Source organism: Sturnira hondurensis, unplaced genomic scaffold (assembly GCF_014824575.4).
Source record: "Sturnira hondurensis isolate 20B ecotype Veracruz unplaced genomic scaffold, ASM1482457v3 Scaffold0004136, whole genome shotgun sequence".
In the NCBI taxonomy this organism is placed as follows: Eukaryota; Metazoa; Chordata; class Mammalia; order Chiroptera; family Phyllostomidae; genus Sturnira; species Sturnira hondurensis.
In genome coordinates, this window is record NW_028076767.1 from 9,045,515 (window position 1) to 9,063,267 (window position 17,753).

The window sequence follows — 17,753 nt, forward strand, 5'->3', positions numbered from 1 at the left end:
GGGCTTTTACTTCTGACTTAGGTCCATGACTTTCTTATGTTAAGGTAGAAAATGGCTGTGTAATTATTTCTCAAGTGGAAGAATCACAAAATTATTTCAGCTGAGAGTCCTTATGTGAGGTGTTGTGGGTTTACCTTTCACCAGAGGACTTCTGGGAAGGTAATTGTCCCTCTGCGTGTGTCTTGAGAGCTGTTGCTGTGAACTGCTCTGTCTTTTCCTCTCCAGGTGTGGAATCCATAGCATGTTCCCCTTACACTTGGCAGCCCTAAATGCTCACTCTGACTGCTGCAGAAAGTTGCTGTCATCGGGTAAGTAGCTCCATTGTCACAGATGAGGCTCGATGTGTCCTGTAAGTGAGCCACGTGGTGTCAGGTGTCTGGTCAGAGTGAGTGGCTGTCTGTGCTTCATGTCATTCATTACCTGCTCTGGGGACAGTCTCTAGCAGTCCTTGGTGGTGGACCTGCTGGAATGTCAGTATCCCTGCCCCTGATGAGAATCTTGTCTGTTTATCTCAAGTCAAAGCTGGGGTGACCCACAGTGAGAGACAGGCAGGGATGGCCAGAGCTCACAGAAAATTTGTCATCGATGGAGAAAACATCTTTGAAGCTTAAAATGGTGACTTAGCGCTTAATATTTTTCAACAAAGGAAAGAAGCCAAATCCCACCCCCCCATTTGACAGTAGAAAATGTTGTGTTACCATCCCACTCTGTGGGCTCTGAAAAATCACCATGGATAATCCCCTCCAACTAGGTTTAATTTTTATTTTTTTAATGCGGGCCTGTTTGGAACCAAGAAATTCCTTCTGGTTTGGAGCTTTGCTAATCTTTCTTATCACTGCTTCTGCCAACCTCCCTGTATAAAGAAGTTCCTGGCTTTCAAAGGTGATAGAGATCTGCAAGGCAAAGACTGTTTATGAATTAATTCAGCAGATATTCCAGAGGCATTTTTTCCCTATAAGTACTTTACCTATGGTTGACTCATTTTCCCTGCTTTTGGCATGTTTAAAAATAATCTCTGCATGAAAGCATGTTTCCCAAATCTTAAACCAACTGAAAGCTAGTAATCTATTAAGAAAATATCTCTTCCAGCATGTTAAGATGACTCCTTTACCTTCCATGTTTTCTCCATGTGTTCTATCTGTCTGCCTATTGCCCTACTTATCTCAAATTGGTTTCATAAATTTCTATCCTGGGATTGAAACGTGGGGCTGTGGTTCACCCAGAGCTGAATGTGGAAATAAATTCTTCTTGACTTCACGGTTCTTCCTATAAAATTGCCAAGCTTGAGCAGTTACCATTTGTTTCCATGACAACCTCTTTCTGACTACAATTGCTTGCGTTCTGGTTTTTCTACTAACTGATTTTTCTGTCTCTGCAATGTTTCTTGTGGTTTAACTAGGACAAAAGTATAGCATAGTGTCCTTGTTTAGTAATGAGCACGTGCTGTCTGCAGGCTTTGAAATAGACACCCCAGATAAATTTGGAAGAACGTGCCTTCATGCTGCTGCTGCAGGAGGGTGAGTAGTTAGCAAATTTAGTTGTTATTTTCATGACTTAATTACTAACTCATCTTAAGTGTCTTAAGTTGTCTGTGATTCAAAGGCAATTTCCACAGTAAAAGGGGAAAGAATCACTTCTACCATCACCAGATACCACTGTTGTACTTCCAGATTTACCTGTGTTTAGTAATGGAAGAGTGGTTCTTCCAGAGAAAAATTTCAGCCCATTTCATATTGAAAATTATTTTGCTTTTGTTTTATTCTCGTTACTTTCTTTTCTTTCCATTTTTTAATTGTAGATTTTCACCCTACAGAATATACATCTACTTGGTATTCCTTACCCCGAAAGAAAATAATTTGAGATTTGTTCTTAAGTTTTTCCTTCTTGTTGCTGGTAGGTTGATGATGATCAAGGGAATCCAACATTGAGTTAATTCAAGTTCATTTACAGACATTTTTGACCTTATCTCAAAACTGATTTTTGAGCCTTGATAGTGGTTAAATGTGAACAATGGTTAAGAAAACCCAAAGGATAAGAAAGAAGGGATTTAATCCTTGCCTTTTTTTATAAGTTGCAAAGAGAATTTTTTTCATCAGATACTCTTTTTCATGTCAGTGGTTAGATTAAGGCTCTGATCAATATGTTGTTGATGTGTGACCCCATCACCCAAACGTGGCCTTTCTCCGATGGCTTTACTTGGGCAAGATGTTGGTCCTTAAGCAATTTCCTAAGTCCTTAAGGAACAGCAACACTTCTGCATTTATCTCTGTATCGGAGGTGGGTAGATAAACTGTGAAGCTTTGGGGCCCTTTATTTTCGTGGTTCCTTTCCAAAGTCATATCTCGTTTTATATTCATAATTTTATGTTGTTTTTTAAAAGAACCTCCTTTGCTTCACCTCATTCCCCCAAATCACATGAGCTTCACGAGCTACACACCTGGGATGTGCCTCTGCCTTTGGTGCTTTGGCTTCTCAGTGGGGACAGGCGTTTTCCATCAACGGGCCTGCTGCACCAGCGCAGAGTGTCTCAGAAAGTTCTCTGAAACAGCTAATTCTCTGAGAAAGGTGGCTATAAGGAGCTTTCAGATGGGGGTGGGGAGAGCCCTGCTCTGCTCAGGTTTACCATTAATGAGGTCATTTTTCATGTGTAAATGATAATAAAACAGTAACTCCTAGGACACTTCTTAGCATTTTAAGTTTAAAACAATGATGGACGATTGTCTGTTTTGATGCCCACATTTTAAAAAATACCAGACCTGCACAGAAAGTGACAGCACACCATCCTGCATTCATGTGTGAAACTCCTGTTAGGATGAATATTTAGCGGCATACCCTTCAATGGGAAAATTCATTCCAGTGAGTCCTTTGCTTTCTACAAAACGTGATTTATTGCCTCTGCAAATGACACAGAAGCTTTGGAAGATCACTGTGTTCCATTACATCATTTTCGGCCTTGGTTCTGCACATTCATTCACCTAGATTAAAAAGACAGGGAAATGCAGCTGTTTCATTTTCCATTAAGGAGAGTCTGGGTCGAAAATGGTTAGCCTGGTGAATTCATTCTGCTTCGATACAAGGTAATGCTCATCCACTCCGGCTCACTGTTTAAAGGTGACATGGAATTATTGTAGATTTAGAGGGTTGTTTCATAAAGTCTTGATGGTTGTAAAAGAGAATTTTAGCATAAATGACAAAACCACCACTTAACGGTTTAACCATATAATAGTCATTAAATTCCTTAGTCACAGAATTGAAAATGTTTCACCAAGCTCTTTCATGTACTGATTTATTAGCTTTGAAAAAATAATTTTGGTAACTGTAGATCCTTCATATGTCATTACTCTACTATGGGGAGGTTGTTTTTGTGTTAGCTGAATTTAAGGCTGAAAGTATTGATTTACGTTCACCTGCACTGTGCAGAATATGGCGCTTTCTGAAGCTAGCCCAGCAGTTCACCTCTGCCGCCTTAATGATGTTTTCCCTGTCTTTCTAGTAATGTGGAATGTATAAAACTCTTGCAGAGCAGTGGAGCGGATTTCCATAAAAAGGACAAGTGTGGGAGGTATGTAAACAGGGGACTCTGCTTCTCGAGTGCCGAAATGAAAGAAGCAGGGAGCACTCCATCTGGAAAGCATGTTGTGTTGAAAAGGGAAAAGGGGAGCTAGCTGGGGAGTTTCCATCCCCAGGAGGAAACCCCTTCTTGTAGTGAGATGCCCACAAAGCACCAGTGGCAAGCAGAGCATCTCTCGCAGCTTCTGTTTAGAAGTGCCAGTGGTCTGTCTTCTCCTTCCCGTCTTTTTAAATCCTCTGCATGGATATAGTTTAGGAACTTCCGTTTGCACCAGATTACAGCAGTTTAGCCTCCCTAAGCCAGAATGTGGTCACAAGATCTAGAGCATTTTCTTACATTTCTTGAACTTTCATCTTGGGGTAAATCTTTAGACACGTCTAAAACATGAAACACACACATCACCGCCGCCACCACCACCACCAGTAATGAGTCATAGAGCTTTTCTTCCCTTATTGGTCCTTTGCATTGCTGCGTCGCACCATAGTATTACCACAACACATGGGTGTAAATCTATTAATTAAATTAGATTTTAGTTTATTTTTGCCATAACTTCTCTCTACTCCTTGTCTACACGCACTCCCTGGCTCTGAAAGTTGCTACACATTTCTTCTCTTACCAAGCTGCAGAGGACAACTCATACTCAGCCTTCGGGTTTATGTTGTGACAGCCACCTACCGCTCTGATGGGGCGCCCTTCCTCTCTGCGCCCCTCGCCCCGTGTGCTCCGTGACTGCAGTGCGCATCACAGTGCCCACGGACTCTGTCCTTGCCACTCTCATCACCTGACTGTGGGTGTCCTGAGAACAAGGACTGGGCCCCATTTTCTCTTTAGCTCCAGGCTCTGCCACATAGTTGGTACCTAGTAATTTTCAGCCTAGTTAATAAAAACACAAGCAATTTAATATGTAAAATACTTATCATTTCCTTTTTGTTTTGGACTAAAAAGGAGTAAATCAACTAGTCAAAGAGCCCTTCAATTGACTACAATATATAAAATAGTTGGGCTTGAAAATTGATAAACAGCACTTGAAATAAAGTTACTCTAGTTCTAGTATGCTGTTTGGTTATCATTCCCTGAAAATTGTCTAGGAACAGCAGATAAACTTTTAATAATTGAGGACTCAAAATAAGTGATATAAAACATTACTTTATATTTCTGCACAGTCTTACACTTCACAAAGTGCTATATTCTCTAAATGTTACCCACTCGATTTCTCATAGTAACTCTGTGAGGTGCATGGAGATGATTACTGCCCTTTTTAGTTGATGAGAACACTGGGCCCAGAGAAGCTAAACAAGTTATACGTGTATGTGGAATTTCAGATGTAGAGTGGACCTTGAGAGACAGCTGCTCAGAGGTGCTTATAGACATTAGGACAAAGCCAGCCAGGCCTGGGTAGGGGGTGTGGCTGGGTCCCACCTGCAGCTTTGCCCAAACCAGAACCCAGGGCTTCTGATTCTTTGTGCACTGTTCTTCCCGTCAACCTTCCAGTTCAGTGGAGAAGATGAGATGACACCTATAGCTAACATCAAGGCAACATGTGCTGCGTGCTCAGGAGACGTCCAGATAGGAGCTAAAGAGTCTCAGACAAAAGGGAAAGAGAACTTCTGGAACTAAAGAGTGAGGGGGGTGGGGGGAGTCTTGAGGGGTGGACCTGGTTCAGGAAGGGACACTCCAGGGAGGAAAACAATATGGGTGAAGGCAGAGGGAAGTGTGGACATAATAGGGAAAACCGCAGGTCGTTCCATTTGGATTCAGTAAAGGACTCATGTAGGGGAGAGAGAGAGACTCTGAAAAGGCAGATTGGGACCAGCTCTGGAAGGTCTTCAGTTTCAGACTGGGAAATCGAGGCTTTGTTCAGTGGGGAGGGAGACAAGTTTTAGGACAGGATTGTCATATGTGGGCATCGGGCCTTAGAAACCTACTTCTTCATTCATAGCAACTGGAAGTTCAGTGGGAGTTGGATTAGAGATAAGGAGGCTAATAGGGGTGGTACTGCAATATTCCAGTTGGACAGTGATGTAGACCTGAACCAGGACAGGCAGGCACGAGGAACGGAAAGAAGGAATAGACCTGCAGGTGGACAGCCTTGTCCGGGCTGCTGGTTCTGCAGCATCAGTTGCAATGTACGAGGCAAAGGAAGGCGCATCCCTTAACCTCCACACTCTGAGAGACAGAGAGCTCTCCGCACCCCCAGGTATACTGCTGGTAGTGCCAGCGCTGGTGATGGGTCTGCTTTTCAGACTGAATGAAGTAACAAATCGCTGTTTGTTTTCCAGGACCCCTTTGCACTATGCAGCTGCAAATTGTCATTTCCAATGTATTGAGACATTAGTGACCACAGGGGCCAACGTTAATGAAACAGATGACTGGGGACGGACAGCGTTGCACTATGCTGCTGCTTCAGACATGGATAGAAAGTAAAAACAGCCTATTCCTGTTTCCTGGTTCCTCGGGGGTAGGGTGGGGGAGGGGAGGGTTTGCTAATTTTCTTCATTCAGGCTCAAGGAAACTGACGGAAGAATCTCTCTCACCCAGACCCAAAGGAGTTCGAAATATTTCATCCCCAACCCCAGTTTTCCCATTTTGCTCTCTCATGTGATTATATGTGTCACTGCGCAATTGCTTCTCTGTTTTTGGGGGTAGAATGCCTAGTGGAGCTGTCAAGCCCAGGTTTTCAGTTTGACATTCGAAATCTGTTCTAATTTGTTTTGTCATATGCTGCACTTTCCATTATCATCACTTAAATGCTTCATTTGCTATAAAACTTACATTTGCTGATATATGTCATGTGTAAAAAATATCTATCCATGCATAATCCCAGTAGCCTTCAAACACAGTGTCGGTGTGTGTGAAGTAGTCACTCACTGATTTATTGTTCCAAACCTGGATCTGATGCCCCTTCAGGAGCAGGAGAGGAAGTTGGTTGTCCTGGACATTGTTGGATTCTGGGTGGTTAGGAAGGAGGAGTGCCCACAATTTATGAGACTGTTCTCAAAGGTGTAAGGCCCAGGACATCCTTCACAGGAACAGCTTCTGGTGACCCTGTTTGGAAAACTACCGAATTATCTGCTGCCTTGTGCTGTGAGGCTGATTCTGGATCAGTGCTAACTCCTTTTATTGTACAGCAGTGATTTTCAACCTTTTCATCTCCTGGCACACATAAGCTAATTACTAAAATTCTGTGGCACACCAAAAAAATATATTTTTGCGGATCTGACAAAAATAGGTATAATTTTGATTCATTCACACCAGACAGCTATTGTGTTGGCTCTTGTCATTTTTGTGTGCCTGCCGTGGCACACTGGTTGAAAATTGCTGCTGTAGAGCAATGGCTTTGAACAGTGACTCACAGTAAGAAGTACATTTTATATCATAACCAGTACATACAGCCACATATGTGTGTTATATGTGTGTGTGTATAATGGAAACACATTTTTTGAAAACATACTCACTTTTACTGTACATAATACATTCTGTGTTGTTTTTCATTTCATTAAAACCATTACTGATTGCAACCCACTAAATTGATTTTATAATCAGGAGTGGATTATGATCCGTATTTCCAGAGTTTGGAAAATACTGCTCATCTCCCCCTTCATGTGTATATAATACTGTCAAGTCAGACGAAGCACTCAGGATCCCACAGCAAGGCAGTTTGTTAATTCAACAAACATCTACTAACTACTGTGCCAGGCTCCATACTGTTCACCTGGAGTAGAGTCAGGGAACAAGTACACTTCACCTGTTAAGAACTGGAAAAGGAATCCTAGGTGATGAAGACTTGCTTTGGCAGGTGAGGGTTGTCTGGGACCCCACTCCTGGATAAGTGAAATGAACTGGCAGAGAGGCAGCAATGAATGTGGAAGGAGTCAGAAGTGTTTAAGCTAAATCGCCTCCGTTTTACTTGGGGCGGTTAGGATATTTATGGAAGGGTGGACAGCTTGATTGATGTCTTAACTGCTGATACCTGTGTGGAAGTGTTAGGACAGTTACCGTAATTTGCCTTCCATTATGCACACTTTTTTTGCCCAAATTTTTGAGGGAAAAATAAGGATGTGCATTGTACATGGGTAGTACTAATTCTGTATCTATACAAATGTTTTTAACTCTTGTATTTATGCTTATGCATTAAAAGCGTAAATCTAGAAAGCAATAACGATATCCATGTGCAGAGTAATACTCTGGAATACAATAATTGGTTTTGTACCAAATTTCATGTACCTTTTATCTGTTCTTGTGTTTTATAATTATTTGTTACATAAAATTCCTTGTACCATAATGTATTCAAAAATAAATGCTAAAATTCCTTTATAATACAAAAGCAAGTATCTAAATAAGTAAATAATTGAATTAAAAATTAAGACCAAAGGGTTTTTTTTCCTGAAAGTTTGGACCAAAAATGCACATTATACACAACAAAATACAGTACATTCTCAGTTAGATATCTTGAGAGAGAACAGATTTACTGGATAGCATTGGTGAGAACCATGTACAATTTATATCTTCAGTGACAATTCAATAGTACTTGTTTCTTTTGTGTTGGGGGAAAAATCATTGAGTTTTAAATTGCACCAAAATCATTAGCAACTTCGCCATGAAAAATTAATTGTAATTTGTTTTTCTTTTCCTTGCGCCGAGAAGTAAGACATCCTTAGGAAATGCCCATGAAAATTCCGAAGAACTTGAAAGAGCCAGAGAACAAAAGGAAAAGGAAGCCGCACTGTAAGTTACTTCTCAGCTTAAGCACTAAGCACAGTTACTGACGCCCTGTCCACTTCTCTGAGTGGCCACATGGGTCGGCCTTACTATTTGGGGGTTTCACTGGGATCCTGAGAAAGTAATGTGGGCTTATCTTTACTGAAGAAGAAACTGTTCTTTTTTTTAAAGAAAAATATTTTATTTACTTACTTTTAGCAAGAGGGCAAGGGAGAGAGGAAGAGAGGGAGAGAAACATCTGTGCATGGTTGCCTCTCTTGCCCCCCCCACTGGGCACCTAGCCCACCACCCAGACATGTGCCCTGACTGGGAATCGAACCGGCAACCCTTTGATTCGCAGGCTGGCACTTGCTCCAGTGAGCCACGCCAGCCAGGGCAGAAACTGTTCTTTAAATACATCCCTTAATTATGCCATTTCACACAGGGTACTCTTTCTAAGACTGAAAGCTTTGACATGACCGTCACTGTGATTGGTCAGCGGTGTTTGGAGGCAGGTGTGTTTCACATATTATTTCTGGCTCTGACATCCGTCATGTGCCTCAGACAACGTGCTGAAGTTCCTCTTAGGGCAGGGGTATCAAACTCATTTTCCCCGGGGGCCACATCAGCCTCCTGGTTCCCTTCAAAGGGCCGAATGTAATTTCAACTCCTTAACAGTTAAGGAGTAGTTACATTTATATAGTCCTAAAATTATTTTGGCCCTTTGAAGGCAACTGTGAGGCTGATGTGGCCCCCGGGGAAAATGAGTTTGGCACCTCTGTCTTAGGGCCTTAGGCTCTCTTTTTGTGACCTGCAGATAACTATTTAGCTGATTCTATACATACATGTTTTGAGATTTCAGTGTACATACATGAAATGTATACATACATACATGCACCGTACTCTCCTCTTTGTCTCCAACACACACACATCAACTTACAAACAGCCCCCGCTCCTGCCGCCGGCTGCTCCTGTCCCACCTCACCCTACCTGCCACTCTCTGGCTTCTGAGAGAGACTCAGCCAGTGCCGTGATGGGATGGGAAGGACTGTCGTCACCCAGGGGCGTTGATACATGGGAAGCCCTAATGCTTTGTTCTGTGGGAGTCATTCCTGCACTACAAGTCACAGCGACAAGCTTGTGCTGCCCAGTGTGGTGACCAGCACATAGCTGGTGCTCAATAAGTGTGTGTTGAATAAATGCACAAACAAATGAACAGTGCCCACACTTTGTGTCTTGGGGCCCAGTGGATGTAGTGCCCTAAGAGTGGCACGCACATGCACACACAGCCCTTTACTTGTTTATTCTCTTCTCCAGTTGTCAGCAGGACAAGTTTCTCTGTGACCTCTTGCTTGTGTCTACCCCACCAGGGTGGGAGGAGGGCCTTTTTCCCACCCCCCCGGGGCTCCCCTCCGGTGTCCGAGCCATAGTACAGAGTTACAAGTTAGAAGTTGTATGTAGAACTCAGAAGGATATAGTTAGAGAGTGTGGCTCTGGTGCAGGTTTGGGGACATAACTGGAGTCCCACAGCTGTGCAAACAGCTGTGAGTCAAGCCAAATGGTCAAGGTTTTAGTCGAATACTCCAAAATGAAAATAACCATGTTAAAGGCTGTGGGATTTTAGGCAACTTGAGCTTTTAGTGCTCCCTTCCCCAGTGGAATGCAAGCTTGCCCTGGGTCAGAGCAGCCCTCTTACTGCTGGTGGAGAGGGAAGGAGCCAGAATGGGGGGAGGGCGGGACCAGCCTGCCTGAGAGCTCTTTTATGCAGAGAAGCTACTGCCCTTGTCCAGATACACCCCTAACCTACTGTGCATCTCCCGACATTGCAGCTTAGCTGCCAAAATTGCTAGTCAGGACCCAGTTAACACTCGTTATTCACGGTCCCTTAAAAAACGATGTGGAAAATATTCAAATTCTATACTACCGTTGTTATTTCTAATAGAATTGTTGATAGCATAGGTCAGGTATAATATTCTGGATTAAATAACTCTTTGGGTGCAATTCAGATTGCTCCCAAATTACATATTAAATTATAAATTTATCAACAGATTTTTTAAGAATGTAATTCTTTGATTGGAATTGTGTGTCCACTAGAATGCTATTCCTATTGAATGATTTTATTTAAAGAGCCACATTTGGTATATAAGGAGTTATGCCTAGAATCCCATCCATGGGCATTTAATGACCAAAATAGAAAAGGATTTCCTTATAAGGCACAGATCAGCAAAGATGGTATGCAACCAAACTGCAATGATAGTTTGATTTATCATGGAATGTTTTATGCATAAATCATGTGACATGGAGGTCTTTGGATTAAAAAAATTATGTCTTTCATCAGTTTTTCTAGAAATTAAAATATCATTTTAAACTGTCTCTGTATGTGATTTATTTTCTCCTTTTCCCTTTTGCCAAAAGATAGGTAAATGTCGTTTCAAAGTGAGAATCTTACACTTTCAATGTGAGTGTGAAATTGAATCAGCTTGGTTTTGTGAATGTTTTGTTTGTCCTACTGCCACAGAAATAAAATGGGAATTACAGAGCAGCGCTACTTCCTTCCTTTTCCCCAGCAGGGCTATACCATTTGCAGTAGGTCCTGAGCTAACGCATCACATCCTTGAGGATTTGTGTCCTGGAGGTTGAGGTATTTCTGGAAAGGTGGAGCCACACACCTTTCTCTATTCTATTCTACAGATGGTGGCTTTTTCTAAAAAATTACAGCTCTGTCATAAAAGACTTTTAAGCCCTGGCTGGTGTGGCTCAATGGATTGACTGCCAGCCTGCAAACCATAGTTGCCAGTTCGATTCCCAGTCAAGGCACATGCCTGGGTTGCAGGCCAGGTCAGGTCTCCAGTAGGGAACGTACAAGAGGCAACCACACATTGATGTTTTCCTCTCTCCTTCCCCTTCTGTCTAAAATAAATAAATAAAATATTAAAAAAATAAAAGCTTTTAAAATATACTGCTTATTATTTATTTTANAAAGACTTTTAAGCCCTGGCTGGTGTGGCTCAATGGATTGACTGCCAGCCTGCAAACCAGAGTTGCCAGTTCGATTCCCAGTCAAGGCACATGCCTGGGTTGCAGGCCAGGTCAGGTCTCCAGTAGGGAATGTACAAGAGGCAACCACACATTGATGTTTTCCTCTCTCCTTCCCCTTCTGTCTAAAATAAATAAATAAAATATTAAAAAAATAAAAGCTTTTAAAATATACTGCTTATTATTTATTTTAGTCTATATTCCTAATGGTGTAATATTAACCTTTTTCTTCATATGTGGTTACTGAATTATTTTTAAATGTTAATCTATTCCTTTAATCCTTTTATTGTGTAGGCTCTTCTTGTGTTCTTGTTTTCTTACGCTTTTTAACTTTCATTTTTCTAATCTTTTGATCTTAGAGTCTCTAGCAGTGAGGTTAAAAATAAACCTTCTCCCTGAGGTCACCCTGTTGCAATGGCCTGACCATTTCTTTATTATGGTTGAGACTTCGTCTTTTGAACATGGATGACAGACTAGTTTTCTCTTCTTTTTTTTTCCTTCCTTAGTATGAGAAGGAAAAAGAACTTCATTACCCTCTTGTTGCTAAAGCCTTGCCTGGATTCTAGAATAGCTATTTTAAGCTGAAATAAAGGAAGCTACAGAAAACATGTACACACACAAACAAAAAAAAAAAACCTTCTGGTACATAAAACAGCATTGCTGTAGGGTTTTTAAAGAAATACTTAAACTCACAAAGTGCTTTGTGGATCATTCATAATAGGAGGAGATTTACATTCATTATCTGTTTGGTCCAGAGATGTTTCTAAAATAACCTCACCTTTATACTTACAGATGTTTAGAGTTTCTGCTTCAAAATGGTGCAAATCCATCTATCCGGGACAAGGAAGGCTACAATAGCATACATTACGCGGCTGCCTATGGCCACAGACAGTGTCTGGAATTGGTGAGTTGCTTTGTCTTGTTCTGCTTTTTCTAACACACACATAAACCCAGACCTGAAAACACTGGTTCTAATCTCTCAGGAAATGACCTCACTGCCTAGGTAAGTCCCCTCTAGAAATCACCTAGAAGATATTCTGTGGTAAGTGATTACATCGTTTAACTTCATGATAGGTAGATCTCTTTGCTCCTTTTTCCTCCATCCTAATCTTAGAAATGACAGTTAACTTTAACTTTTTTCCATATTTTGGGGGGCTGAGAATGTGAGACCCGTGTAGGGACATAGTTTGTATTTTAAAGATCATTTGACTGTTTCACATCAGCTCATTATATATCTCTGGGGGCACACTTAGCACCCCAGTATTCAATAACAGTGCTGTAAGAGGACTTACATAATCATGAGGCACGTGGGTTATTACGGTTTCACATTTGTAGTTTAGAGAAAGAAATTGGCAAGGACACAAAAATCAGAAGTTACTAGAATTTCCAAACCACCCAAAACTTTAAACCTGTAGTGAGCAAGGAATACCCTAACGTTTGGGAATCTGAAATGCCTCTGTTGGTCTAGGTCAAGAGACACAAATTCAACTCTTGACTGGTGTGGCTCAGTTGGTTGACCATCACTCTACAAAATGAAGGGTTGCTGGTTCGATTCCCAGTCAGGGCACATGTCTGGATTGTGGGTTCAGTCCCAGTCAGAGCATGAATGAGAGGCAACCAATAGATGTTTCTCTCCCTCTATTTCTCCCTTCCCCTCTAAATAAATAAACAAACAAACAAACAAGTAAATAAATCTGCTTAAAAAAAGAGAGACACACAAATTCAAATGCCCACAGGGACCAAAAATGCAAAGTAAAAGAGTGAAGTGAGCTCATGTACAGAACAGGGAATGGTGGGGATTGTGGCAAACAGAGAGCACATGTTCTGTCCAAAGGGAGAAATAGCTGGTCAGCTTCAGCTGACTGAGACCAGGTGAGAATATATACCTGGGGTTGCTAGACTTCCAGTGTTTCGAGAGAAGTAGAACTCTGGATTTTTATGTGAAACCCTGGATGGGCTAGGAAGAAAGCCTGTGGATTTGCAGCTAAATCATCTCTGCTGGCCAGCATTTGCCATCTCCTGAGCGTCATCCGTGATTCAGTTCCACCAGGACACCCGGGCTATCCCGACCCCACTACCCCAGTCCAGTGACAGGTGCCACCTTTGCTGCCTGGACTCCAACTCTTTTCCTTACCCCCTTAAAAGGAGGAACCTGCTTTTCGGAGTTATCTGGAGGTGTGTTTAGGGAAACGCTTGCACAGTGGCAGGGCGCGTTGAGGAAGGAGTGCGGCAGAAAGCCGCGAGCAGTGACGCCAGTGCTGCAGAGAAAGGGTGAAACGAGGCCCCACCTCCTCCGCTGCTGGTTTCTGATGGTTCCCATTAGGGTCATTCTTACCCTAGTTCTTTTCATTACGAATGTTCGTGAAGGTCACCTACTTTGAAAATAAAAAGGTGAATATTCTAGTGGGGGTTTTTTGTGTGGCATTTATCGGTGAATTGTACCTACCTTCATCATTCTTGAATACTTCTAAGTCTTCTTTCCTGTGGTTCTTGTGGATGCTAAAGAATTCCTTGTTTGACCTTGGATGTGGCATTTTTTGCCCCCTAGTTCTGATTCTACCATGGTCCTTCCAGTTACTGTGGCCTCATAACAAATCACACCAAAAGTTAGTGGCTTAAAACAATGGTAATCATGTATTAGCTCTCACTGTTTCTGTTGATCAGGAATTCAGGAGTTGTTTGGCCGAGTTGGTCTAGTTAAAGGTATTCCTGAGATTATAGTCAGACAGTGGCTGGGGCTGGCATGATCGCAAAGGCTTCGTCACACCTGTGTCAATCACCTGGCTTGGAAGATTCAAACAGCTGACATTGCTTGGGCCTCTATCTCTGAGTAAGAGGTTTCTTTGTTTGGTCTTCTATAGATTGGCGATTTTCAAGTAGCTGGATAGCTTGGCTCAGGGATCCAAAGGCCTCTGTCCCAGGGGGGAGAGAGAGAGTGAGATGGAGTGGGGGAGCAAGAGAGAGCATGAGACCATGTCAGTGTTAGTGAGCAGTCTAGCCTTGAAGTTCACACAGCGTCGCTTCCGCTGTGTCCATCCCCCGTGGCAGTCACAGAATCCAGAGAGGTGAGCTAGACTCTGCCTTCCAAAGGCAGAAGTGTCAGAGACTTTGTGGACATATTTTAAAACCAACCAGTTCCATAGGAAGAAGTAGAGAGCCTGTGATTTTAAAGCCTTCTATAATTTGGATTTTTATATGGAATCAAAAGTGGCAATGGGACAATCCCTATGACAAACCAAAACTGCAGGGGCATTAACTGGTTTGTCCAAAGTCATAGCTCTGGTCAGTGGAGGAAGCAGGACCATGAATCAGGATTCCTGATTTAAAAAAAAGATGTTTACCCACTGTTCTGCCTTCCATTTCAGGCTAAAGCTCCACCACCACTCAAGGCTTTTAAACATGGAGCAAAGGCTTGTAGGAATAGGTTAAGATATGGGAGGTACCACTTCTGCCTTCTAGCTCCAGCATTCTGTGGGACTTGGTCCAGACCTGTCAACAAGTAAGACTTAGGGTTTAGATTTCACATAAGAAAGGGGTGTGTGTGTGTGGGTAGCAGTCAGTGGTGGAGCTACTGTAACTACCCTAAAAATTATGAGCCTGCATCCCAAAATGTACTTAGGACACAGCTGCTTTTCATTGGTTTTCTCTATGAAAACCATGTCATAATTGGACGTCTGAACTTTTTTTATTGTTGACATAACTACAGATGTCCCCATTTGCCCCCTCTCTGTTCACCTTCACCTGTCCCCCACCCCCCTTCCCTCTGGCCATCACCACACTGGTGTCTGTGTCTGTGGGTTATGCATGGATGTTCTATAGCTAATCCTTCCACCTTCTTTCATCCAGTCCCCATCCCCCTCCCCTCTGACATCTGTCTGTCTGTTTCCTGTGTTCATTCCTGTTNCCTAAAAATTATGAGCCTGCATCTCAAAATGTACTTAGGACACAGCTGCTTTTCATTGGTTTTCTCTATGAAAACCAAGTCATAATTGGACATATGACCTTTTTTTATTGTTGACATAACTACAGACGTCCCCATTTGCCCCCTCTCTGTTCACCTTCACCTGTCCCCCACCCCCCTTCCCTCTGGCCATCACCACACTGGTGTCTGTGTCTGTGGGTTATGCATGGATGTTCTGTGGCTAATCCTTCCACCTTCTTTCATCCAGTCCCCATCCCCCTCCCCTCTGACATCTGTCTGTCTGTTTCATGTGTTCATTCCTGTTTCTGTTTTTTCCCTCAGATTTTGTTCCTTAGATTCTACATATAAGTGAGATTACATGGTATTTGTCTCTTTATGGCTGTCTTATTTCAGTTAGCACAAGAATCTCCAGGTCCACTCATGATATTGCCAAAAGTAGGATTTCCTTCCTTGTTATGGCTGAGTAGTATTCCCTTGTGTAAATGTACCAGAGTTCTTTTATCCCCTCATCCACTGATGGCACTCAGACTGTTTCCAGATCTCAGCCATTGTACATAACAGTGCTAGGAACATAGGGGTTCCTATTGGGAACACAGGGGTTCTAATTGGGCATGCGAACTTTTGTAATGAAGTTTGTTACTTTGTCTTAATAACTTGTGCTGTTTTAAAGTACAAGTTTAAAGATACTTAAAGATACTTTTGACAAGTATCCTTAATCCTATAGTATAGTAACTATGAGAATGATTATCCTGAAACTTCTTCTTTCTATGTAAGTCATATATGGCACATTAGTTTTATTTTTCAGGAAAGACATTTCAGGCCCCTTATGGCTGTTCGCCAATGAAAAGGCTTTCTGTCTGCAAGAAGGTTTTTACACGTTCTGTTTGATAATAAAATCACCCCTTTGCTTACATCAGCACTTACCCTGTGTGATTTACAAAGACATGATTATTCTTGGCGATTACAAGATGTTCAAAATCAGGTGTTGGCGGGGAAGGGTTTGGGGGCATATTAACTGATTTTAATTTGCACTGTCAGCTGAAAAGGACCAGGTTATCAGTAGAAATGGGTAGAAATGGCACCACTGTTTGCTTTCAGAAAAGAACCTTAGTGGGTTATTTATAACAGGAACTAGATAGAAATTCTCCTTTTATTTTCCTGAATTATTATAGTTATATGGAAAGTTCTATGTATTTCTATCTTGAAATGCATCCTAAAATTCCTCTCGGGTGTAGTTTAACTAAGCAGAGCTCCTGAGCAGGCTATAAACATATCTGTACCCAGCCCCCTCCTGTTCAAAGCAAAACCCAACCCTGGACCCTGCCCTGGGAGTAGCATCACGGAGCCAGACCATTGTAGGTGTCTTATCCCCACCACTGACTCACCCCACTGTGAATGCACTGGGGAGAGGGTGGGCCCACCATCAATGGCATCTTACTGTGTGTGTTCATCAAATCCCAGGAATTTGCATACATTATGCCATTTAATTATTTGTTCTTTCAGTTTTATTGAGAAATACCTCACATACAGCACTGTATAAGTTTGAAGTGTATACCATAAAGACTTGACTTATGTGGGTGTGCGTTATGCATGTAGTTTGCCATGTATAATGCGTGCCCAGGCTTTGTGTGCATTATACATGAGATTATTATACCCATTATTATACTCATGGTATGTAATCATTATACCCATGTGCAATGTACATCCTTCTTTTTTCCTCAAATAGTTAGGCAAAAAGTATATATTATACACAGCAAAATATGTGTATTGGGAATTATCACAATAAGTTTAGTTAGCACTCATTATCTTATGTAGATACAAAAAATAATTTTTCCCTTATGAGAACAACAAGGCCTGTTCTTGATATAAGAAGTGGGTTTTTTGAGGGGCACCTTTTCTAATTTGACCCTCTCTCTCTAGGACCTCATATTTCCTTAAAGCTCCCATTTCTGTGGGTCCTAGACACCAAGGCGGCAAGCCAACTACTGTAACCAACGTGCACTGGAAGGTGCATTTCAAAGCCTCATCATTGCTGTGCCGGTCTTCTCCCTCATCTCACTACACAAACACCCCAGTCCTTCCCAGGCTCACACCTGAACAAATTGGTCTTGACCCTGTGCTGGTGCTAGAATAACGCCAAAGAAAGACTTGTTCTGGTTCTGGATGGTGCATCTGAGCCTCTGAGCAGGCAGTATGCAGAGAGACCTTCCTTTATATCATGTTCCCCAGCCTATGTGTCCGGCCTATTGAAGGAACACAGAGGACGAGCGAGTATCTGTGCCCTCTGAGCCTTTCCTCCCAGACCAGGTAGGTGGGTCTTTGGGCAGTGGAGTAGGATTGAGCGGGATGGTAGGCCATCAAAGCCAGCGGATTTGCAAGGTTGGTAAAATTTGCCTTCTGCCTCTCTTCCCATTTAGTGGAGCAATTCCTGCTTTTATGCCTGTCATTAGACATATATCATTAACTCTGGTGCATATTTTATTTGACTCTGACATTTAACTTGATGTGTGTGTACTTGGCCTTCAT

At 42.2% G+C, this 17,753-nt stretch overlaps 1 protein-coding gene across 9 annotated transcripts in view; it reads left to right on the forward strand.

Annotated features, from left to right (window-relative positions):
* Window positions 1–17,753, forward strand: part of ANKRD44 (ankyrin repeat domain 44) — a 316,425-nt gene that overhangs the window by 209,912 nt on the left and 88,760 nt on the right. For 3 of the 9 annotated variants that reach the window (XM_037043709.1, XM_037043702.1, XM_037043708.1), the window contains exons 11-16: window positions 226–308; window positions 1,400–1,517; window positions 3,494–3,562; window positions 5,851–5,991; window positions 8,213–8,296; window positions 12,098–12,209. In XM_037043709.1, the coding sequence (XP_036899604.1) occupies window positions 226–308; window positions 1,400–1,517; window positions 3,494–3,562; window positions 5,851–5,991; window positions 8,213–8,296; window positions 12,098–12,209 (607 nt within the window). The remainder of the gene's footprint in view (window positions 1–225; window positions 309–1,399; window positions 1,518–3,493; window positions 3,563–5,850; window positions 5,992–8,212; window positions 8,297–12,097; window positions 12,210–17,753) is intronic. The other 6 variants (XM_037043707.1, XM_037043711.1, XM_037043712.1 and 3 more) reach the window with 3 other exon arrangements.